Raw genomic sequence first — 26,180 nt, forward strand, 5'->3', positions numbered from 1 at the left:
GGGCACATGGGAACACCACCACCTGCAAGTTCCCCTCCATTCTATTCAAGATAGCCAGGCAATGAAGGATAGGGCTAGAGCCTAATCTTTACGCACTTCTAAGCTTTTATTTACAGACACACATTACAAACAAATTGGCATTGAAAGGGAGGAGGTTTTAGCGGACTTAAAAGTGGATAAATCCCTAGGCCCAGATGAGTTGTATCCCAGGCTGCTATGTGAGGCAAGGGAGGAGATTGTAGGGGCTCTGACACAAATTTTCAAATCCTCTCTGGCCACAGGAGAGGTGCCAGAGGACAGGAGGACAGCGAATGTGGTACCATTATTCAAGAAGGGTAGTAGGGATAAAGCGGGTAATTACAGGCCAGTGAGTCTAACATCAGTGGTAGAGAAACTATTGGAAAAAATTCTGAGGAACAGGATTAATCTCCACTTGGAGAGGCAGGGATTAATCAGGGATAGTCAGCATGTCTTTGTCAGGGGAAGATCATGTCTAACAAATTTGATTGAATTTTTCGAGGCGGTGACTAGGTGTGTAGATGAGAGTAAAGCAGTTGATGTAGTGTACATGGACTTCAGTAAGGCTTTTGATAAGGTCCCGAATGGGCGATTGGTCAAGAAGGTAGGAGCCCATGGGATCCAGGCAAATTGGATCCAAAATTGGCTTAGGGGCAGGAGGCAGAGGGTGATGGTCGAGGGTTGTTTTTGCAATTGGAAGCCTGTGACCAGTGGTGTACCACAGGGATCGGTGCTGGGACCCTTGCTGTTTTTCCTGTACATTAATGATTTAGACATGAATATAGGAGGTATGATCAGTAAGTTTGCAGATGACATGAAAATTGGTGGTGTCGTAAATAGTGAGGAGGAAAGCCTTAGATTACAGGACTATATAGATGGGCTGATAAGATTGGCAGAGCAATGGCAAATGGAATTTAATCCTAAGAAGTGTGAGATGATGCATTTTGGGAGGATTAACAAGGCAATGGAATATACAGCGGATGGTAGGACCCTAGGAAGTACAGAGGGTCATATGGACCTTGGTGTACTTGTCCGTAGATCACTGAGGGCAGCAGCACAGGTAGATAAGGTGCTTAGGAAGGCATATGGGATACTTGCCTTTATTAGCCGAGGCATAGAATATAAGAGCAGGGAGGTTATGATGGAGCTGTGTAAAAGGCTAGTTAGGCCACAGCTGGAGTACTGTGTACAGTTCTGGGCGCCACACTATAGGAAGGATGTGATTGCACTGGAGAGGGTACAGAGGAGATTCACCAGGACGTTACCTGGGCTGGAGCATTTCAGCTATGAAGAGAGACTGGATAGACAAGGGTTTTTTTCCTTAGAGCAGAGAAGGCAGAGGGGGGACCTGATTGAGGTATACAAAATTATAGGGCATAGTTAGGGTAGATAGGAAGAAACTTTTTCCCTTAGCGGAGGGGTCGATAACCAGGGGGCATAGATTTAAGGTAAGGGGCAGGAGGTTTAGAGGGGATTTGAGGAAAACAAATTTCACCCAGAGGGTGGTTAGAATCTGGAACACACTGCCTGAAGAGGTGGTAAAGGCAGGAACCCTCACAATATTTAAGAATTATTTAGATGAGCACTTGAAATGCCATAACATACAAGGCTACAGGCCAAGTGTTGGAAAATGGGATTAAAATAGATAGGTGCTTGATGGCCGACACGGACACAATGGGCTGAAGGGCCTGTTTCTGTGCTGTATAACTCTATGATTCTATTACAAATATACGTCTTCAAATCAAACAAGCACAGTTTCAGTCTGCTCCTATATGTAGGAGCCCAAGTCAATCCCTAATTAATGCCCACTTCCTGAATACAATTAAATAATCCATTACTATACAGTTAACACCCTCCAAGTCACACACTATCTTGATTTGGAAATATATTGCCATTCCTTCACTGTCACTGGGTGAAAATCCTGGAACTGCCTCCCTCACAGCACTGTGTGTCTACCTACACCATAAGAACTGCAGCGGTTCAAACAGGTGGCTCACCACCACCTTCTCAAGGGTAATTCGGGATGGGCAGTAACTGCTGCTGTTGCCAGCAATTACCACATCCCATGAACAAAAACAAAAAAATCTTTTGTCTTTAGTGTCAATTCTAAGCAGTTTTCTGTGAATCACATGTGACCTTCAAACTAAGGTTTCTGAGGTGAAATGCCAATGTATTAGCTAACCTACCATGTTCCCTACCCCAAGTAACAGTCCTTTACAAAAACAAGTTTCATACCCTAAGTAATCATCCATTATGGTTTTTAGTCCATAAAGATCTAAACGGCAGAAATGCTATGCAATTTGTGTTCCTAAAATGGTATCTATCTTCTCAGCTTTGTTTTTAAATGCACCTGTTTGAAAATAAACTCCAAACTCCTTTCTTTCAGCCAAGCGAGAGATAACTTGCAGCCCACCAATGAGAAGATTTCTGTGCCCAGAAGATGACCTCACAGCAAAAGGCGTCGAATGCATGAAGACATGTCAGAACTATGACTTTGATTGTGTGAGCTCAAAATGCACATCAGGTTGCATGTGTCCTCCTGGGAAGGTAAGAACTCTGAACGTACAATGAAACAGAGCAGTGTATCAACCTCTTAATGCATACTTTACATATGATCTGTGTTTTAGGTGCAACTAGCGACCACATGCATTTCTCCAGAAATGTGTCCGTGTCTACACAATGGCAAAGAATACGCTCCTGGAAAATCTATAAAGAAGGACTGCAATACCTGGTAATGTCATTTTACTTACTGTAATTAATGCAGACATGTTTGGAACTAGCTGATGTTCATTGCAAATTTAATATCAGAAAATTGTTGGATGCAAAAATGTGTTGGACATATTTATGTTATGGGTAATTTTCTAACTTTGCATGCCTGGTTTTGCATGCCCACAGAGAACACAGATCAGAAATTAGGTCATTGCTGCTCACAGCCTTCTAACCATTGGAACTTTATAAGCAATACTTGCCTGAGTTTCCATTATCTGTTTGCAACAGGCAAGGGTCCCTGCCAGGCACCAGTCAGAATATTACCTCTCACATTCAGTTTATGCAGCAAGCAGCTAAGTCGTATCGACCAGGGAGATCTCACGTTTGATCATGAATCTGTGCTGTGTTCGCAGCCAGGTTGGTGGTAGGGGCCTCAGAACCAGGGTTCCTGTGTACCCTGAAATGGGCAGCAAGCCCAAGGAATCCAGGAGGCCTGGCTGATCATGCTGGCTGGGTCTTATTATCATAACGTTCCTTGCTGAGCCGCCTGTTCCCAGCCAAATGTACTGTCTGGCTACTGCCTCTCTATGAGTGACCGGCTTGCCTGCTCAAGAGAGCAGGTTAACATTGGGACACAGCAGGAAGGTGCAGGATCAGAGAGGGTAAGTGACTACCTTCATTTTCACTGTTCCTCTTCCGGATTTGTGCCAGGATGCTTTTATGCTGAGAAATGCTCGAACTGAAGGGAGCACAAATGCACACATCAGCAGCCATGAAGTTCTATTATTTGTCTAACAGAAAAAGGTGCAGCATCAATAAACAGAAACCATATCACAGAAAGCTACTGCAAACAATAGTAAAAGAAAGGGCATGCCATTATCTTGTCCTCTTTTTCTGTCACTATGTTTGTAAATCATGAAACTGTAAATGTGAGCCTGGATTTCGTGACATTTCAAGAGTTCTTTTTGGTATTTCCTGTCAATTGTTTATTGCATTACAATAATTGTCAGACAATTGTACTGTACTTTATTTAGAAAGTTGGCATAAATACAACGTACAAAATTAGAGGTGGTAAAGTATTTTGTAGTTTTCATAAGATGAGCTAACCTCAAAATGACATTATATAGATGTGTACTAGATTGTCATAAGATCTCAACGTTCATACATTTATTGTGCAAACTTCTCAGAAAAGTTAACTCCATTCAAGGAGCCATCTGCTGCATTAGTTCCTGTCTCCACACGACTTCTGTTTAATAAACAGAGCATTCCTCCAGCACTACCTTCCTGACACAAATTCCTTTATTATTTAATCTGCACTGTAAATACATGTTTCAGTATGCATGCTTCCCATGAGAACAGCCACTGGCTGCTTTCACTTGACCACTAACAGCTTTTTGTTGTCATATCTAGCAGCTTGTCAGAACATGAACCTGAAATCACTCCTGGTGGTTGCCATCATGCAAACAATTAGCAGGCTTGTTTTCAAATCTTGTCTCCGCTATTTTAATGAGGCATTAACCTACATAGCATACATGGATTAATGCTGTCATTCTAATAAAATGCCAAAAACAGAACATTACATACTTGGAAATAACATTGTTCAGAGTCATTTTTTTGCCCCAAGTGTGGTTGTCAATATCAATCCAGGAGGAGATTTTTTCATTGGGAGATTTTGTAAAGTATAAAAATCTATTCATGATTTCATGAATCTATAGAGTTTGTTCTTCTAGCAGAGAGAAAAACAGAACTCAAAACATATTAATTCTCTGAAAAGTAGTGAATGTACAGAATTGACGTGGGCTTACTTTTACCATGCAGACAAGGGATTTTTTTTAAAAGATAAGATCAAGGCATTGGAAAAATCATCATTTGAAGTCTTGTATTCTTTGCCAGGAAAAGAAAAAAGATTTTATGAAATGCTCTTCCCATAATTTCTTGTGCTAACAGATGGAAAATCATCGTGATCGCATGCCATACTTCCTGATATGTGTTCCCAGTGGGTGAGGTACTCCAGCTGGAAGCTCAAGATTGGAAAATTGGCCCATTGCTATTTTCTGCTCATCATGATTTTAGACTCATCATACTAACATATAAATTTGGTGCAAATGGTGCACCTTAGTACTTTTTTGGGTTGAACTCAAATGTTCATTTCTTTCCAATACATTTTGCCTATTCAATGTGAGCATGAATATTAGGCAGCCTGGTAGAATATCTGCTTGAGGGGCAGGATTTTGGATTTTGGGCCAGCACCTCGATGTCGGGGTCAGATGGGGGTCCTGACTCCAAACTGTGTGAGAAACAGTCAGCCGGAAGTGATTTTCCCTGAACTCGCCAATTAGTGGCCAGAGAGTGGTCTTGCTGCCTAATTAAGGATGGCAGATGGGCTGTTGAAGCTAGAGGGCCAATAGGAGGCCCTCCAGCTCGGAAGGAACAGCAGCCTGCAGTGGTCCCGGGCCCACTGCAGTACCAGCAGAGTAATCTTCAGGTCTATCTTCTTGCATATTTGAATCAATGCCCCTTGCACACTCGCAACGCAATTCACTTAAGGGCCTCAATTGACTCTTGGCGGGAAGACTGTCCTTGGCCTTTCCCGCCCCTGACAAAATTGAATGGTATTGGGAAGGCAACGGGCACTCCACCCTTCAACTTCTCTCACTATTTTATGGGTCCCCACCTCATCCTGCCTGTCCCTAGAAGGTTGATAAAATTGAGCCCCAGGTCTCTGTTTAAATCACTAACCCTGATCATGCATTCCGCATATTCACAGCCCTCTGTGTAAAAATCTCTCTCCTGCTTTCTGTCCTAAATCTTTTACACTTAATCTTATGTCTATGCCCCCTCACATACTGGAAAAAGCCTACATGCTCTGTCCCATCATTTCATAAATGTAATATCTCTATCAAATCATACCATAACCTCCTCTGTTCTAATGAAAACAATCTCAGTTTTTCAAGTCTTTCTTCATATTTTCTCATTCCAGGTAGTATTCTGGTGTATGTTTGCTTTAAGCGTGATGTTCCTTTAAGAACTCAGTATGCTAATATGCTAAGTACCAGGATGTAGTCATGTGACTAAAAGCCAAGGTCATTCTGCACTATAACACCCTAGACAAAGGTTCTGTATATAGTTTGCTCTGTATAGTATATAATAGTTTGGCTGCTAATAAACCTTTTAGAGATCTTCAAGGAACTGGAATCCACGTACCTCATTGTGTTGCTTAAGATAACACAAAGAAACTCTTGACATATTTTAGTGAGTCTGTATTTGTATCCCCTCTGTTGCCTCAACATTATTCCTATAGTGTTTAGCCCATAAATTCACACAAAGCTCCAACTGCCCTATTAAGGTTTTATATTGATTATCTATTACATTTTGGTTTTTATATTCTACTAGCTTTTTTGATGTCACTTTTGATGTCTTGTGAACTTGCACTCAGAAATCTCTCTGCACTTCCATACCACCAAGATTTCTGCCATTCTACTTTCATTCTTTTTACCAAAATGTGCCACCTCACTTTTTACAGATATTGCATTCTATCTGTCACAACACCTTTTGAGAGTTGGGCCCGGGAGAGGCAGGAACACTCCCTTGTGCTTCGCACAGACAACCCAGACTCTCTGCTTACTCCACTCTCCCAAGAACTCATCCCTACTGAACCTACCTTTTGCTGGGACTGGCGGGCTGTCATTTTAAGCCTGCAGCATGCTGGAACTATTACAATGAGACCGGGCTCACTTTGATGGCTGGACCTTCTGTCAGGACTATTTGCCACTGGTTAACATGATCTGGCAGGAGAATGAACCAATATCTATCCATTAGTCTTTTGGTGCCATTATTATGAGGTATGTTCCTCTTGCGTTTCTGTAAGCCTGCCGGCACTACTATTTCTCTGGAGCAAGCAGACAAAACCTCACCCCATCCTGTATCATTCACACCAACTGTTGCACGCATGAGCACAATTGCACACCATGTTGGATTTAGATATGCCCATACAAAATTGACAGGCAGGAAAAGACCATCTGGTCCATCAAGACTGCTTCACACTCATGATGGCCAGACCATCATGATGAAGCACTGCCCCCAGAACCCCTCCACAGCCTTGCAATCTCTTGGGAAGGGCAGGGCCAATAAGGGAAAAGTACACTGGAAAATTCCTCTCCACCCTCCCCAGTCTAGGATATCACATGGATAGTGAGCTTGAGGTGGCAGTGCCAGGTAAGTCACAGTGTACTAGTGAGGAGGACTAGTGAGGAGGAACAATTGGTGGCAGAGCAGGAAATGGCTGGCAACACACTGGTACTAAGGAAAAATGGCACTAATATCATGATATCTGACATAAAGTAGGTGAATAAATTGGTTTGTTGGAGCTTGCTTCCAAATTGTGCAATGATGGAGTGGAAGACTTTTCTGTTCATGTAGCCCATCATATTATCATAAGGACCATATGGGTGCCATTAATACACTGTGGAAAAAGTCCCTTCTTCACCCTCTACCATTAAATACAGTGAAAACTAAGAACTGAAAACAAATCCCTCATCTTACAAGTGTGTGGCATCAAAAAAGGATCAAGAGTATATGGGATCAATTCGTACCTGTGGGTGTGATTAGTGCATTGCATGTGTTACATGTGAAAGTGGGTAAATTACAGGGTCAACCATTAATCAGCACAGATATTGTGATTTTCATCATTACTGAAGGCCTTATACATTCCGAATCACCACTGGCAGGGAAGCAGGACATGAATTTCATACACAGTGCTGACCTGGCAGAAAGCAAGTGGAGGAACTGTCCATTTTCCAGCCCCAGCACAAACAATTTCTGTTGACATAAGCATTTATGTCAGTAGATATTTCTGAGCTTTAGTTTAAATTTTTGAATTTAGACTGGTAGAAATCAGGCATCTTACATTGAAAATAGTGGCATGTGCTGATAACTGGCCCTAAGTGGGTACATTTAGCTGAGGCTGGAAAGTTGGGCCCACATACTTTTTAGATGTAAATTCTTGCTGTGCAAATGGCATTAGATCGTAGTAAATGCATGGGAGTATCTGTTATTAACAAAGCATTTCTTTCAGCATTCTTGTGATTGAGAAGGTAAATGCAAACATATGTGGAACTGAGCAATGGCATGAAGATCACCACATGCATCCCTGGCTTGTGTTAAGTTACTTAATGTAACTTGAGGCAGTGGTGGGACAGAACAGCTAACGTCAGTGATGCCTGACTTGGGACGAAGAAACATATTTACCAACTGACCTTTTGTTCCACCCTCGAAATTGAGTGCAAACTGTTTATTCCGGACTGAATGGCTGACACCATTCAGTGAAATTAGGAGCTAATTTTTGTTGCCGTTTGTTTTTGCAGTAAATGTCTCAATCGCAAGTGGCACTGCACTGACAAGGTCTGTGATGGCACCTGCATTGGGGTCGGTGAGGCCCACTACATAACTTTTGACGGTCTGAAATATACATTCCCAGGCAAATGTCAGTATGTCCTGGTTCAGGTAAGAATTACATCCTCTGTTGTGGCTTTTTTCATCATGTCACAATGGATAGAGAATTATGAGGGTTTCCTAATATGTGCTGCTGGCAGGCAAGCCTCCATACTGGGACTGTGCCTTCATACAATTTACTCTTACAGCCTTCTCTTTTTTTTTACATTCGTTCCTGGGATGTGGGCGTCACTGGCAAGGCTAGCACTTATTTCCCATCCCTAATTTCCTTCGAGAAGGTTGTAAAGTAAATCACTGAGCTTTTCAATAACATAGTAGCGTAGTAATGTTTTAGGCAGGAGAAATATTGGTGCATCTAGCCTACCTTTCCAAACTACCCAATAGGTCCTTTACTGTGATTCCAGAGCTAATACCTCTGTATCCCTTTCCCTAACAGGAATTAAAGCTTGCATTGGGTTCTATTCTACAATCCACTGGTAATCCCTTCATTAAATCAATCTCTTATTTAATGAAAAACCTCTTAAATTTCCTAATTTGTTACAATATGCCGCACAATTCTTCTATTCTGTCCCTGACTAAAGAACTTTTTTTTGACCCAATGCTCCAAACCTGCGAAAACCTTAAAGAATCACACTTAGCTATACATTTTAACATTTTATTTGCTTCCTTCATCACCTTTTGAAGGCATTATTCTTTTTTTTTAGGATAATTGTGATGGGATTGAAGGGACATTCCGCATAATTGTGGAACACACTGGCTGTGGCTTGCCAGGAGAAGAATGCTCGAAAGACGTCACTGTGTTCTATGATGGAGGAGAGTTGGAGCTGTTTGGAAAAGAGGTATGTGATGGGAACACCGTGCCAATGCAGACTGAAATGCTTGCCCATATCGTTTTGCTCTGTGTTAGCTTTTGGAGTTGTCTAGTAAATGAATATTTGTGCCTTTGTTAAAAGTGGCTTTCTAACACATTTTAAAATACCACTTTTTCACATTTGGTTTTAACTCATGTTCTTCTTTGGTCAGGTGACTGTCAAAAAGCCCATTAAGAATGAAGGAGACATGCAGATATTCCAGTCTGGTCTATACTACATAATTATATTGGATAAAAAAATTTCTATACTGTGGGACAAGGGCACTCGAATCTCTGTTCAACTTCAGGGCCAGTACATGGTGAGTGATTTTACTGAATAATTATTCCTGGTTTCTTCCTCCCTCCTTTCCTTCTTTTCTCCCTCCTTCCTTTCTCCCTGCCTCCCCTTCTTCCCTCCATTCATCCATCTTTCCTTCCTCCAGTCCTTTCTTCCTCCTTTTCTGTAGATTTCTTATTGGGATCAGACTGTAACAAAAGGGAAAGTACTTAATGATGAAAGAGCTATACAATTAGCTACATAAAACTGTCGATCATACACAACACTTTTAGGTTGGATGGAACAGTCAGGGAACTCCTAGTACCTTTTTATGAATGTCGTTACATGAATGGTGCTCTTTTCTCAAGAAAATAGAAGGCTAAGAGGTAACCCGATAGAGGTCTTAAATGTTATGAAAGGGTTCAATAGGGTAGACGTAGAGAAGATGTTTCCACTTGCAGGGGAGTTCAAAACTTGGGGCCATAAATATAGGATAGTCAATAATAAATCTAATAGGGAGTTCAGGATAAATTTCTTTACCCAGAGAATGGATAGAACGTGGAACGCACTACTGATTGGAGCGGTTGAGTCAATTCACATAGAAGTGTGTAAGGGGAAGCTAGTTAAGTGCATGAGGGAGAAAGGAATAGAAGGATATACTAATAGAGTTAGATGAAGTAGGGGGGGTGGGGGAGGAGGCTTGTGTGGAGCACTAACACCAGTATAGACCAGTTGGGCCAAATGGCATGTTTCAGTGCTGTACATTATATGTAATTCGGTGTTATAATGTCAAAGGTCAGATGATATAAACAAAAACAAAATAGTACAATTCATTCTTTTGCTGCTCCTATTGTCAATGGCTTGAGGGCATTAAATCTGGACATTCTGAAGAAGCCACCTGCAAAAGCAATGAAATGTTAAGTCATTTAAATCATTTTCCCATCGTTGAATATTCCTTTTTTTTTCACTATTTTTCCCTTTTTTAAATAATTCTAGAATTGGCATTGTCTTTACCTTTTGATGTTTCTTGTAAACAATACGGCTTACCAAGAGGTATTTAAGAATTAAAATGATTATTAATTATCACACTATGATATATACTGTGAAAGGGTTAGAAGAAATATTTATGCACAGTTGTGTTTCAAACTGAAATGATTCATGCTAAAGGCAGTTTTATTTAAAGAAATTTAACCTACAACTTGCCTTCTTCAAATCCCTCCCTTTGTGAAACAGGGTAAAGTCTGTGGATTGTGTGGTAATTTTGATGGAAATGAAAATAATGATTTGGTGGGCAGCGGTAATCAGCTTGAGATTGATCCCATTGACTTTGGGAATTCATGGACAGTGAAACATCTGTGTGCAGATGCTTATCAGGTAATTTCTTGATCTATGCTAAACATGTTAGTCTATTAACATTGTCTTACAAAGAGAATAAACTGTTTGTTCAAGTTAAACATTTGTTCTGATTTTATTCCATTTCCCAGACACCTTTACCATGCAGTGGAAACAGCCTGAAGCAAGCATTAGTTGAAAATTCATGTGACATCATAAAAAGTGCCATGTTCAGTGAATGTGCGCAGTTGGTAAGACTCCATTCCAAAACCTTTAATGGACTGAATTAACATAAAAAATTCATATGTGCTGGAACAGTCCAGCCAGCGTTAATCCTACAAGCAGGGCTCTGAAATTGTTTCATCATGATATTGCCTACTCCCAGTATGTGCCGCATTATTTGCCAGCCTATGCTTTCCATTGGTAAAGACGATCAGAGCTTTATTATACAGGTGTAATGCAGTTACACTAAGGTATCAATATTAAGCCCTACATTTACAGTTTCAGCTGGAAGTCCTCTTTCCCCCTCCAATGCTAAGTCCACCCAGTGAAAGTGGATGTTAAACGCAAGCAGCATTTCCACATGTGCAGCAGGGAATTCTTAAGCAGTCATAACCAAATTTTATAAGATGAATTTAAGGTTAAATATTTTACATTGAAAATAGTGCTTGTTTTCATAGTATCCCAACCACATGCTGGAAGAGGATCAATGCCAGGATTGCTTGCATTCGCCATTATGCCACCAACAATATCAGCATGAGTTGGGGCACTTTATCTGGCAATGGCCAAGGGAAATTGCCACCACAGGCTCTGAGTTAGTATAAAGGCAGTTGTAGAACTGTACCATCTGCTTCAAGGAAACCGACAGACAGTCTGAACTGCAGGGAGGAATGCTGTTAATAGTTCTCACTCAATGTTTATGCTTTCTGCTCTTTGCCATGGCAAAACTATGTAACTGTCCAATTTCATTACACTATGGACTTCCCAAAGTCCAAGGGGTCATTAATGGAACCCATGTGGCCAGCCAGATCTCTGGACACAATAGCATGTGCTCAGACAGTGGCAGGAGCAACGCACTGTTAATTCAGTCCCTTCACTCCACAGATAGCAGCATATTATTAATCTTTCACCCCCAATCGGAAAACAGCCAAATTAAACACTCCAGTAACCCTGAGAATAAAACAGACCAAACCAGGTATCTTTAGGCAACAATAAATTAACTATTTATTAAAACTAAATCTTAAACACTAAGATAAACCTATATCTAAAGACCTTATAACTTCTTATTTTAATGTAACTCCCCCATTCACACACATACACTCAAAAACTAACAGTTAACCTGTTTTAAAAGTGGAGTTTTTAAAATTAGCTGTCTCTTGAGAATAAATAAAATAAGTACATTTTTTATAGGTTATGTTCCTGATGGATGAGGTCTTGTAATGTGGATTTGATGAAAATAGTCCTTCAGAAGATAGGCATTCAACTTTTCGGCTGCAGCAAGCATTAAAAAGTTCTTTGAACGATGGGCACAGCAATATAAACGATTTCTTGAAAATGAAGGCTTTTCTTCTTTACTCAGGGAATTAACTTGGCTTGCAGTTCGTTGAAGAATTTTTGCTGAGAGGAAATAGACAGCTTTCTTCTCTTCAGTGCACTTCGCTAGAAAATCTCTTTAATCTAACCAGTTTCAGCTGGTTTCTGCCAGTTCCACACACAGCCAACTAGAAACATTACCATGTGACCCCTCTCTCTCCTGCTGTTGCCCAGGGTAACAAAAATGCAGCTGCTGCACACTGTGTCTCAGGAATTCCAGAAACTTCTCTCCCTTGAAGCTGCATTGTTTTTAACAGTCTTAAAGGCACACACACTTTTTAATCTGAGGAGAAAAAAGAATTACAGATCTGTGACACATGGTATACATGAAATGAAAGGGTGTCCACTCTATCAATACTCACCTTGTCAGTGAGGGGAACTCCAGCTCATATACAATAATACACACTAATGTTGGAGCTCTCATGTATGCACTCAAGCTTAACACAATGGCATGGAGTATATTGCCACGTAGTGTTGTTTGAATGGACCTCTTTCATTTAAATGTATTGTTCAGTTTCTGTTTTTGTATGCTTGTTACAGGAGCAGCTTAATAGTACTAGTGTCACGGAATCCAGCAGCACTTACAATAACATGTGTCACTTACATCGCCATCACATGCCTAATCACATCAGTATACACTCTGAAGTAAGAAGATAGTGAGGAAAAAGAGTGTAATGTATAAGGAGAGCATGATCTTATGCAGAACATTGTCAGAAAAACCTCAGCATTCATGGCTGATTCAATATAGAACTTGATTGACAGTAAGATGTATACCTTAGTTTTGGGAAGAGAATAAGCATATGAGTCAGCAGGTAATAGTTGTAACTTATACATTTACAAGTTTGAGCAAACAGTAAAGAGACCAACTCCAGTGCATTCAAAGATAGGAAACAGATTTTGTGATAAGCGTTCCCCTTGTTCTGTGTTACCCAATGTTTTTCTCACTGCTTGCAGCTTCAAAGCATGGTGATGTTCTTTGACTGAGTACCATATTTGAAAGAATAAAACTTAAAAAAGAACGAAGGGAGGTCAGCTAAGGATAAATACTTGTTACTTATACTTTTTTAGATCGACCCTCAACCTTTCTGGGAGATTTGTGTGTATGACACCTGCTCTTGTGACTCCACTGGAGAGTGCCTTTGTCTTTGCAATGCTATAGCAGCCTATGCACATGAATGTGCGCAACTTGGTGTTCTTGTCCAGTGGAGGGCAGCCAATCTGTGCCGTAAGTAACCTAGCTAGGAATTAGCTTTTGAATTAGAAAATTCCAGAAAATTAGAATTGTTCATTCTCCAAAAGTGTGCTTTATGTTATTCTGCTATGAATTGATGTAAGCAAAGAAGAAGAATTTCCACTTATGAAGTTGTGGGCAAAAGCAGTTGTAAAATGTGTTCTTGCTGAGAATGTGACATTATTAGCAGTGATAAAAAATAATAATGGCTTATGATGCAAATATAACAGTGATCCCACGTATGGCAGCTACTGAACCATTTAAATTAGCGTACATGTCAAAGAAATTATTAATCCAATCGTGGAGTGAACAATGTTTGTGATTCAGTTAAAATTGAGTGAATCCCAATTTACCCAGAAGTCCTTAAATATGAATACTTTTGCCTTAGTCAGATCCACCCCATCCAAACTGGGACTGTTGGATCACAAAGTCACTTATCTTGAAGGAGAGTTTCTTTTAAGCAAATAAGGTTAAATGTATGAATGCACGAGGTGTGCAGATCAGGAATTCATGGACTACTATGAGCAGAAAGTCTCAAGAAGTACACCTGTCATGTCTCTACACACTGGGAATAGAGATTTGCCAAATGTAACCTATGTTGCAATCTTGTGTTATGTGGGCGCTTATGATAGGTAACATTTATCGTAAACACTGACAATTGAAAGTGTTGGTTCATTCTTGAGTAACAGTACAACTCTGTTGACTAAAGTGTTCTTTTTTGCACACTGAAGCAATGAGCTGTGAAGAGCTAAACAGTGGACAAGCAGAATATGTGTGTGAGTGGCGTTACAATGTGTGTGCACCTGCCTGCCCTAGGACTTGCCAACATCTTGAGCACGAAGACTGCCCTGTGAAGTGCGTGGAAGGATGCCATGCACATTGTCCTTCAGGTTAGTTTGGAAAAAAAAAATGAAGCCAAAATTTAGCAACATCAGAATTTTACTGACTGTAGAATGGCTTCAAATATTACCGTATAGTCACCAACATTTATAGCATCAAAACTGACCACACCCATCCACCTATGTCAGGCAAATGAAACCAATCATACTGGCTATTTTAAATGAGATGGCTATTAAAAAACCTTTTCCTACCTCATTATGTTTCTGTTTAAATCCCTCCGTGGATTATTCTGTGTGTGTGTCTGATTTTCTTTATCAGTTCTCAGTGGGTTTTATTACCTGAGATTTGCTGGTTTTCGGGGCTGCAGATTTCACTCATCAGCCAGTAGATGTCGGAGTCAGTGTTACCCTGATGTTGGAAATGAACGAAGTGATGAGTTTGGAGGGACATAGTCAGACACAGGGCAGTGCCCGCTCCCTCTGAAGAGACTCTCACCTTTTGTGAATGGAAGCATCAACTTGGTGAACCAATCACTTCAATCCAAAATAAAATGATAACTTTGACTAATAATTTCTTTGGGGGTCACATCACAACCTGAACTGATCCCTTAGGTTGAGAACTTTGGAATATTTGATGTTGGATATAACAAAGTTGCGGATGAGGGTTTCAGCAACAGACGGTTGAGTTAGAGCAGGGGTGGGCGATTTTTTTGGGGTTGGAAGTAGACGATTTTCATGATTTGAGAGAATATGTGGTTAGAAGACCTAGTGGTACTGTCACTAGACTAGTAATCCAGAGCCCAGGCTCATGCTCTGGGGGTAAATAATGCTCTGGAGGCATGGGTTCGAATCCCACCATGGTAGAAGGTGAAATTTGAATTTAATTAATAAATCTGGAATTAAAAGATAGCCTGATGCTGACCATGAAACCATTGTTGATTGTTGTAAAAACCCATCTGCTTCACTAATGTCCTTTTAGGGAAGGAAATCTGCCATCCTTACCTGGTATGGCCTACATGTGACTCCAGACCCACAGCAATGTGGTTGACTCTTAAAATGCCTTTTGAAATGGTCTGGCAAGCCACTTATTTCAAGGGCAATTAGGGATGGGGAATAAATGCTGGCCTATCCAGTGACACCCACATCCCACAAAACAAATTAAAAAAAAAGAAGCTTTGCTTGGGGTCAAATGGAATGCTGAGGCTGCGAACATTCTGGTTCAGCCTGAAACATTGCCTTGGGAGTGGGTTGGGATTGCTGATGAGGTTACAGGATAGGTGGCATAGGCTGATGGTGATGGCAGTTCACCCAAGACTGGATGTCAGACAACCAGAACCAGTAGAAGGGTCATGAAAAATGACAGTGGTAGAGTTGGGTACCATCAGCTGGTGAAGCTTCCTAACTCCTCTATGTTTTGCAAATTATTCTATGTTGGCAACTCAATAAATTGTGGAGGTGCAGGTGACTGTCTCTATGCTTGTTGGTACAAGAAGAGCAATTGTATGAGCATCTTCAGGTATGGTTGTGATGCAGCTGTATTCTGAAATTTGGGTGGTCCATTTTGCTCTGAGGAGGGAACAGAAGGTTAGATAATAAGTGATTACTGCACAGATAGTTACACCAAAGCCCATTGCTGCTTCACCCATGTCTAGTACCTCTGTCACAATTAAATGTACCACTATATTAGTGAAAAATGCTTACCGGTTGATTTTATTCCCCATCTCGTCTGTAAAGCATCTGTCAAGCATAAAAGTTTGCTTCTTATCCAGGTCCAGAGGCTTAACTGTGCGGGAAATGAAATCATATAATTGAAGATACAATGGTTAAGTTTGCAAGGTTTTCAAGAGAAGGATTAGGGATGGAAATTATTATGCCAGCTCCATGATCGCTCCCCATTTTCCAGTCCCTGCAATCTTACAGAAATTTACACTGCAGTATAATTATCAGGATGTCTTGTTTCAACTTGAACTGGTATCTCTTTAGTTCCTTAAAGACCCACTAGTTAAACCAGCATATTTCACATAGTCAACTGAAAGTCATAAATAAATAAAAGGACATTGAATTCAATTATGGCTTTTGTAGCTGTTTAGTTGTTAGATAAACAGTACGCCTTTGAGGATATATCTTTAAGCCTTTAAAGGGGATGGTTTGACAAGCCATTAGCACCAGAATTCTTCATCAACTTTTTGTTGTTGCAATAACTTATAGGAACCATACTGGATGAAAATTCACAGAAATGCATAGACCCTACATTGTGTCCGGTCTGTGTCCATGAGGGACAACGCATTCCAGATGGACAGGCAATCGTTATCAATAAAGGAACAAAAGAATGTCAGACCTGGTATGCTCTTATCCTTTGTAATACTGCATTATGTTGCAATCTCCCTCTCAGACTCCCACATACGCATAAATATGGGTTATGGGTTCGCACTACTGACATGGAATTAAGGGTAATCTTGTTAAACTCACGGCTTTAACTCTTTGCGGGTTTTTTTAGTGCTTCGTAGTTACTACTACATCCAAATATTTGCTCTATCGTGATAGAAAATGGTTTGATCACTTTCAAACCCACTTTTGATCACATCCCAGTTGTGTAAAATCATTGTAAAAAGTGCTTCTTCGAAAAGATGCAAGTAAAATGAATAATAACTTGCATTGTAAAATTTTCCCATTGTTTTTGTGTGCATGTGTGTGCAGGGTGGAAGATACACACCTGAATTCCTGAGAAGTAGTTCCTGGGAGAGTCAGTCACTGCTGGGAGCTCTGGAGCACAGAGGCCCACATCCTGACCCTCCCCCTCCACTCCCCTATCCCTCCACACCCATTGAGCTATTTACAATAGTCAAACCTGTGCCTGGCTGATTTCTGTCAGTTATTTTATTGTCAGGTCAATACCTATCTGTGTGTAGACAAGAGCAGAAATCAGCTGCAACTATTGAACAATTGAGATAGGTCCGCTTCTTGGCAGTGACCGACACATTATTTTTATAAGATTTGCTCCATACTAATAAAATAAAAGGCATTGGAAAATGTTTTTTCAGTCATCTATTTAGTGATTACCACTGAGGCAAGTACTCACCTGGAATTGACTCGAGCCCCTCAAAAAGAGGAGGTATTTCATGTTGTGTTCCTTGTGAGAATATCAGACAAGGTGGAGGAAGGCCACTGGCAGTGGAAAAAAGCTGTGCAATTCTGATGAACAATCCGCAACCTGTGTGGGTCAGGAACCTGTATTTAGTGCAACAGAATGGAGTAGTTAACTGTATAGCTCATGTTCAAGGTTATGGGAGATTGATGACTTTTCATGTTGGTCTATGTGGTGATGTGCACTGAAAATGATAGAAACCATCATTCACTCTCTCTTTTTCCATGGATACCCCTCAGTCTATGTACTGGAACTTTCTTGCATTGCAAAGTTTGCCCCGTGCTGGAACAAAAGCTAATTCCAACCCTGGCATCGGAAATTGAACCAGTTAATGGCTGTCAAAGAGTAATGGAGTTGGCATTCTTGATCGATGGCAGCAAGTCATTATCAAAGAAACAATTTGAAGATGTGAAAAAGTTTGTGTTGGCAATGATGGAACAGATGCAAATCGGCCAGTCGAACATACGAGTTTCTGTTCTGCAGTTTCATTCACGCATCAACAAACTCTTCGACCTGTGGGAAAAGAAGAGTGCAAGAGAACTTAAAACATTGGTGAAAACAATGCAATACATTGGTGGTTCCAAATCGAGCCTAGTTGAAGCTTTGAAACACACATCAGTTCTTGTGTTTGGAAAGGATTCAAGGAAAAAAGTTCCCAGAATAGCCATACTTGTGACAGCGAGCGCCTCATCTGATGACGTTAAAAAGGTTTTACCTTTCATCATCAAGAGGAAAGTCACTGTGATCACAGTTGGCATTGGGGCAGGTATAAATCTAAATGAAATAAGATTGATAACAGCCAAATCTCCTGGAGGCAAGTCATTTATTCTGAAAAATGTCGATGAACTTCAAGAATACAAAAAGGCAATCTTAGATTATGCATGTAGTCGTGGAGCTAGCCCCCCAACTCCTGTTGGAACTATACCACCAGAAACCATAGCATCAAGTACCACATCACAATCAGTTGGCCATTTAGTAATCACCACCACATCGCCTAATAAAATGGCGAAGCATGATCTTGTGTTCCTTGTGGAAACATCAGACAGGGTGGGGGAAGATAACTTCAACAAGACAAAAGAATTCATTATTAAAACTGTTGAGAAGTTCCATGTAACAGAGGAAACCACATATGTATCTGTCGTCCAGTACTCAGATATAATAAATGATGAATTTACTTTTAAAAACACTCAGAAAAACTGGGAAGTGATTGAAAGAATAAGACAAATGCAGTTTATCGGAGGGGAGCACACCAATACAGGCAATGCTATAATGCACGTCATCGAAGAGACTTTAACCACTCAGAATGGTGCAAGGGAAGAAGCACCTGATCTAGTGTTTATGATAACCAGCAACCCCCCATCAGACAGTATCACAAATCCTCTGAAAGTTGTCAAAGAAAGTGATGTAGAATTAATACCAATTATTGTTGGTTCCAAAATTGATATAGCCGAGTTCCCACTTCCAGTTGTGCAAACTACCTATGACGATATTACCAATATAGTTGACGTAGTTTACAAAACCTGCTGCCAACCAACCATTGCTGAAACCACAGCTACCACAATGACGACTGCCACCACTACCACCGCTACAACGGCAACTATTATAAGTTCAACATTGCCGCCATCAGGTGAGATGTCTTTATTACTTGAATTGTGAATAAGCTTTGGATTTTACATAGAATTACTTTGAATTTACAGCATGGAGAGTAGCCTTTTGGCCCAACTTAACCAAACCACTGCTTCTCCCACCCTACTTCATCTAAACCTATCAGCATAATAGAGAATTTTCCAGAGTGCACCATGCACCAGCAATGCACTAACTCTGCCCTGCTTGCAGTGATGAGATAGTCCATTTTGTTAATTAATGATTTCATTTATTTATTTCCTGTAGGTAAAATGACCAGTTGCTGGGCCCAGGAAAATATTCTCTCCAAGTATTCGTAGTGAGGAAATCCTTGCCTAGTCACTCCTGTCATTTAAATAGGAACTTGAATAGATAACTCATCATAGAAAGATTGAAATACATTGGAATGAAAATGTATCCACATGCCAAGAAATTATATTAAAGTATCTTCACCAGCATCTGTTGAACGAACAACACCTGCTCATTTTAAGAGTGGATTCAGACTGTAACTGTCATGCTGATGAGGAATGCCTTTCCTTCTGCAGTGCTATGTAAAAGCAACTTAACCCAGAGTCAGCACCCAACCTGACTTCAGAGCAAAATGCAGTGAGAATTCCTGGAGAACAGAATCTCATTCCACTTTGCTTTGAGTTCAATTCAGGTCCTCGTGCCCAATTTATACTACAGCTGAAATAAAAACAGAAATGCTGGAAACATTCACCTGTCAGGCAGCATCTGTGGAAAGAGAAACAGAGATAACGGTTCAGGTTGATGACCTTTCATCAAAACTGGAAGATGTTAGAGGTTTAAAACAAGTGCAGAGCCAGGGAAAATGTGCCAGGAAAGGAACAGGCAGGAGAAGTCCGATAGGGTGGAGGGCAGGTACATTAAATGACATAAATGATGATGGTGTAAGGCAAAGGGAGATGATAATAAGTCATAGAGTCATTTACGGCACAGTAGGAGGCTATTTGGCCCATCGAGTCCAGGCTGACTCTCCATGGAGCTATCCAGTCAGTTCCACTCGTCTGCTCAATCCCCATAGCTCTGCAAGTTTATTTCCTTCAAGTGGCCATCCAGTTTCCTTTTGAAGTCATTGATTGTCATTGCTTCCACCACCCTTATGGGCAGCGAGTTCCAGGTCTTTACTACCCACTGCTTTAAAAGATACGTATAGACAGAAAAGATGGGTCCAGAGGAGATGAAAAATGGTTACAGCAGAATAGCAGAGGGGGAGGGAAGCATAGGAAATATGGTAAAGGGGAGAAAGCTTCTGTGGTCTGAAAAAGTTTGCATTTGTACACGAAGCTTGTACTGTAAATCCACCCTAACAGCACTCTCACGACAAATGGAGCATATGTTGCATTTTACAGGAGATCAGCTACAGTGTACTTCTTATTATGTTCAATAAACTTGGTTTCCAGGAACAGCACAATAACTTTGGCAGATAGTATTAGAATTAAGAGTTGAAATGCTTAATCAGTCGACAAGAAAAGTTTTATTCGGGGATTAAAAAGTACTTTGTCCTTTGGCATACAGTGTATGGGATTGGGACTTCAATCTGCTGTGCTATGGAGCGGTAAGATGTACTTCAGCTCTGCGATTCCCCTGTGTGTTAATATTAAGGAAATAGCTAATACATTTGGGTGAAATGTGTCTAGTTTACTGATGCTAACAACTTGTTTGTTAAATGGTTTCATGATTACATTAAAATATCAATGAAATTTTGCCCGAGCATCTTAACCAATTTATTAAAAATAGCCCATTGAGAAATTTATAATCCACAACTTTCTGCCAATGTCCTCCAGAGCCCAAGTACATTTCTTTAACTGTATAAGGCATGGGCCCCTTGTCCCCTCACCATCCAGTTTCAAAATACAGCCTGCATTGTTATGTACAGGAATTTAATATCGATGAGACACACTGTAAGTTTTGTTGAGGTGTAATGTACAATCAGTTCATCAAAATTCATGCACACTTTATGGTGAAAGTTTTTCTGAGGAACGTGTTCCAAAATTATGTGAACTATTGGGAAATGTAAGCACAATTGTCTCTTCTTCATAGCTCCCTGCACTGAACCAATGGATGTTGCCATACTGCTCGATGGCAGTTCCAATGTTGGAGAGACGTGGTTTGAAGAAATGAAAACATTTGTGAAATCCTTTGTCGGGAAAGTCCAAACAGGTTAGTGTAAGGAACGTCAACCTTATGAATAAGAATAAACTACAAACACATAAGGCCAATAACAGCTCAAACATGTGCACTTAATAGAACTAAATAGCAGGAACAGTGACAATTCAATGGGAAGGTTCAGGGAGAGATTGGAGGCAGAGATCTGGGGGATCGGGGAGAGTTCTGAGACAGAGATGGGAGGGTGCCAGAAAGAGATGGTAGGCAGAGATGGGGGCTCGGGAAGAGATTGGTGGGAGAATTGGAGAGCGGATTGAGAGATGGAGGATCAGAGGGAGAGTTGGAGATCACATGGGTCAGTGATAGTGTGGGGAGACCTTGTAAATTAGAGGGAGGAGGTCTGTAATCACGGGAGTGGCAGGGGAAATCGTGAAGGCAGGGTTGGGGGGGTGTTTACAGGTTAGGTTATTGGGTCTAGAGGAGCCCAAAGCTCCTGCCCGTCCTGGCCTACAAGTTGTGTTGTAAAGGCACTTACCTTATGGATCCAGCCCTTCTTGCTCAGTCTTATCTGCTGGTTTCCCAAGGCCTGGGAGGGCCAGTCATCAGTGGTTAAAAAGTAGAATCACTGTTAAAATGAAGGCACGCAGTCTCCTTAAAAGATTTCAACAACCAAACTGCCTCCTGGGAGCAGAATAGTCACCTGCCCTTCATCCCTCCTTTGTTAAAAGAAGAAGTGGGCAAGTTTGAGGCGGGTTTGTTTCCTATTTCTGACCTTTCACATTTTGACTTCCTACCTGACCCAAAGCCACCTGTTTTTTATTTGAGTGAGAATTATGAAGCTGCTCCATTATTCCTGCTACACTGCTTCATCCCACTTGTTCAGCAGAACCTGAAGGAGCTTTGCTTTAGATAGATCAGATGAAAAGTTATATATTTTTATTTTACTAAATATTTTTTCCTATTGTAGGAGTAGATGACACTCATATCTCCATCCTGCAATATGGGAAGACCAACACATTGGAAATTGCTTTTGATGAAAACCAGGAGAAGGAAAATCTTTTATATCTGATTGACAATATCCAGAAAAGGGAACCAGGGCCAAGTCAAATAGGTAAAGTGCCTCCGATATTAAAATCATTTTGTTGCTGAGTTTTTCAGAAATACAATTTTTGTATTTAATTTTTTTTACCACTCAGAATAATTGCTAGAAAATGAAAGGATATATTACTGAAATGTGATCTGTCACAGGAAAAGCACTGTCCATGACTGTACAGAATGGAATAATGGAGGCAAAAGGAGCAAGAGCTGGTGTTCCAAAGATTGCTGTGGTGATAGTTACTGACACCTCTAAGGACAGTGTTGATAGGGCAGCACAGGAAGCAATCATAACAGGTATGCCATTGTAACTGATAATTATTGCACTGAAATTAGACTGTTCTTTCAAAAAGTGCAGTACCAAGGGAGAACTGCACTGTTGGTGCCATCTTTCAGATAAACTGAGGTGCTGTCTGCCCTCTTAGATGGATGTAAAAGATCCCGCAGCACTATTTTGCAGAAATACTCTCCTGTTGTCCTGGCCAATAATTACCCCTCAACCAGTATCACTAAATCAAAGGGCTGAATTTTTTCAGCGACAAACAAGTCCCTTCACCAGGGCCAAAAGCAGAAGTCTACCCTACACTGGTGGGCGGTGGAGCCCAGGGTGGCATTTTACCACACCAGCCAATTAACAGGCCACTGCAGGGGCCATTGTCTAATTGAGGATGGCAGGCCGCCCCCCCCCACCCAGAGTTTCCGGTCCAATCACAGGGCCGGTAGCTCAGCAATCTCGCCATTGCCACCGTGAGTGGTGGCCATTGAGGCTGCATGATGAAAGAGAGGGCACCTCCATGGCAAGGCGCCATCAAAGATCAAGTAAATTAATTTTAAGCAGATGGTGCAGGCAAGCAGGCCCTGGCAATCGGGGGTGGGGGTTACCTTCAAGCGGCAGTGCTGTAGCTGCAGGGGCAGCCATTGCTATGGGAGCCCCTCTGTGGGCCATGGAGCGGCCATTAAGGAGGGTACCCCTCCCTGGGAACCTGCTGGGAAGCTACCAGGGTTTACCTGGCAGTCTCCCCATGTGATGGCGGGCCCTGCCGATGCGGACAAAATGCTGGCCGGGTGAAGTGGTCCTTAATTGGGCACTTAAGTGGCTCAATTGGCTGCCCGGTGGTTGGCCACACTGTTGAGGTTCCCGGCACTGGTAATATGCCATGATGGTGGGAAGGCATCTGACTCCCCTCCCGATGTCTTCCCCTGCCATATGACTAGCCCTCCCATCTCCCAGCCCACCTCCAAAGGGCTGGTAAAATTCAGCCCAAGTTATCTGGTCATTATTACATTGCTGTTTGTGAACGTTTGCTCTGCTCAAATTGGTATTTCTTAAATCCCAAAAGTGACTATACTTCAAAAGTACTTCATTGGTTGTAAAGTTCTTTGGGGTGTTGTGAAATGAGCTGTATAAATTTTTCTTTCATCCCTTCTTAAAATTGTTTCATTAGCTACTGGAAATATTAGTTATATATCTGCAGTTATCAGTTGCTGATACTATTTGGTTTAATGTCACCTTTAGTTATTTTGCAACCTAACTAAAAATAATGCCAAAATGGAATTGTTTCCCTGAATTATACTGAATGATTATTCTTTGATTTTACTTGTTGTCTTGCTTGTTATTGGGCGTGCAATAAAATAGACTGCAGTGTAGTGGGAACACCCAATCAAACTCTGGCACCATATTATTTATTGGAATATTTTTTGTTTCAAAGTAGAGGAATTGTAGCCATCACTAGGAATGACACAAAATTATTTTATAATAACAAGACAAGCATAATGCAGTTAATCTTAGTTAGTCCTGGTGAACTATGTGATAATTCATGTTTTGTCACCGTATTTATCTTAATCGCTTTTATTTTAGGTTTTACGGTGATCCCAATAGGAATTGGGCAAAAATATGATGAGCAACAACTTTTAACCTTAGCTGGGCCCAATCCAAGTAACATCATTCGCCTAGGTGAAGTAGAAGCTCTTCCCATGATGGTGACACTTAGTGACGAGTTTGTGGAAAAAATCTGTACAGGTGAGGCTCATAAATCAATATTTAAAAATTGGGATCAGAAAAACTACTTTCTAAAAAAAAATCTGAGTTTTCTTTATGAATTATTTACAGCAATGTAAACAAGATTTATTCCAGTTTCCATTTCTCTTTCACAGCGATTTCTCCTCAGGAATGCATAGATGACAAGGGGAATCGGCGACAGGTATATTTGTTGTTTGTGAGAGTTTGCTCTGCTCAAATTGGTATTTCTTAAATCCCAAAAGTGACTATACTTCAAAAGTACTTAATTGTTTGCCTGCGCACTTGTAGTGATGCAGAGTATTCCAGATAGTTGTCCATCTGTCAGGAGTGATCTTGATAGCTCTCTCTCCCTCCTCTCTCTCTCACTCCCCTTGTGCCCCCTCTCTGTGATGCCCCCTCTCTGTGATGCCCCCTCTCTGTGATGCCCCCTCTCTGTGGTGCCCCCTCTCTGTGATGCCCTCTCTCTGTGATGCCCTCTCTCTGTGATGCCCTCTCTCTGTGATGCCCTCTCTCTGTGATGCCCTCTCTCTGTGATGCCCTCTCTCTGTGATGCCCGCTCTCTGTGATGCCCGCTCTCTGTGATGCTCCCTCTCTGTGATGCTCCCTCTCTGTGATGCTCCCTCTCTGTGATGCTCCCTCTCTGTGATCTCCCCTTTCTGTGATCTCCCCTTTCTGTGTCCCCCCTCTCTGTGTTGTTCCCCCCTCTCTGTGTCATCCTCACTCTATGCCCCCCATCCCCCCTCTTTCTCTCTCTGTTTCCCCCCCCCTTCTCTCTCTGTCCTTTCTCTTTCTCTCTCGCTGCCCCCTCTCTTTCTATCTCTCTGTCCCGTCTCTCTCTCCATCTTCTCCCACTTCTCTCTTCCTCTCTCTCCCTGACAGTTGCAGACAGCGGGAATGCTCAGCACAACAGCTTTGTGGTTGGTCAGTTTTTTTAAAAGATTGCAAGTTAGTTTCACAGCTGATTGTTGCTGACATCAGGAACAGCAGTTTCACAACTTCGGACAGATTTGGGGTTTTCTGGCAGCCTTTTTTAAAAAAGTCAGAAGCTGTCGGAAAATCCCAAATCTGTCCGAAGTCGGGAAACTGTCGTTCCTGATGTTAACACCTGTCAGCTGTGAAACTGACAGCGATCTTCTTTTAAAAGCCGGACTGCGTGCGTGCAGTTCTGGTCGCCACACTACCAGAAGGACGTGGAGGCTTTGGAGAGGGTACAGAGGAGGTTTACCAGGATGTTGCCTGGTCTGGAGGGCATTAGCTATGAGGAGAAGTTGGAAAAACTCGGATTGTTTTCACTGGAACGACGGAGGTGGAGGGGCGACATGATAGAGGTTTACAAAGTTATGAGCGGATGGACAGAGTGGATAGTCAGAAGCTTTTTCCCAGGGTGGAAGTGTCAGTTACCAGGGGACATAGATTTAAGGTGCGAGGGGCAAAGTTTAGAGGGGATGTGTGAGGCAAGTTTTTTACACAGAGGGTGGTGAGTGCCTGGAACTTTCTGCCATGGGAGGTGGTGGAAGCAGATACGATAGCGACGTTTAAGAGACATCTTGACAAATAAATGAATAGGAAGGGAATAGAGGGATATGGGCCCCGGAAGTGCAGAAGGTGTTAGTTTCAGCAGGCATCAAGATCGGCGCAGGCTTGGAGGGCCGAATGGCCTGTTCCTGTGCTGTACTGTTCTTTGTTCTTTGTCTGGAAGCAGAAGCCATTGGGAAATTGCTCATCTCTGAAATACATCTGCGGGCTGGATGGAAACCTTTGGTGGACCAGATCCTGGCCCACGGGCTGTATGTTGGACAACCCTGCTCTATAGTTTGCATTATTAAAACACATGTGGGATCCAGAATTCGACAGAATTGCTCCAGCT

At 41.5% G+C, this 26,180-nt stretch overlaps 1 protein-coding gene across 2 annotated transcripts in view; it reads left to right on the top strand.

Moving 5' to 3' along the window:
- The window catches only part of vwf (von Willebrand factor), a 125,126-nt gene that overhangs the window by 40,733 nt on the left and 58,213 nt on the right, over positions 1-26,180 (top strand). For both annotated transcript variants that reach the window (XM_068059005.1, XM_068059004.1), the window contains 16 exons: positions 2,405-2,565; positions 2,646-2,749; positions 8,091-8,229; positions 8,883-9,017; positions 9,202-9,348; positions 10,539-10,679; positions 10,790-10,888; positions 13,299-13,455; positions 14,193-14,351; positions 16,509-16,641; positions 17,685-19,072; positions 21,133-21,252; positions 22,166-22,309; positions 22,447-22,590; positions 24,152-24,313; positions 24,448-24,494. In XM_068059005.1, coding sequence (XP_067915106.1) covers positions 2,405-2,565; positions 2,646-2,749; positions 8,091-8,229; positions 8,883-9,017; positions 9,202-9,348; positions 10,539-10,679; positions 10,790-10,888; positions 13,299-13,455; positions 14,193-14,351; positions 16,509-16,641; positions 17,685-19,072; positions 21,133-21,252; positions 22,166-22,309; positions 22,447-22,590; positions 24,152-24,313; positions 24,448-24,494 — 3,380 coding nt within the window. The remainder of the gene's footprint in view (positions 1-2,404; positions 2,566-2,645; positions 2,750-8,090; positions 8,230-8,882; positions 9,018-9,201; positions 9,349-10,538; positions 10,680-10,789; positions 10,889-13,298; positions 13,456-14,192; positions 14,352-16,508; positions 16,642-17,684; positions 19,073-21,132; positions 21,253-22,165; positions 22,310-22,446; positions 22,591-24,151; positions 24,314-24,447; positions 24,495-26,180) is intronic.

Source organism: Heterodontus francisci, chromosome 27 (assembly GCF_036365525.1).
Source record: "Heterodontus francisci isolate sHetFra1 chromosome 27, sHetFra1.hap1, whole genome shotgun sequence".
NCBI classification, from domain to species: Eukaryota; Metazoa; Chordata; class Chondrichthyes; order Heterodontiformes; family Heterodontidae; genus Heterodontus; species Heterodontus francisci.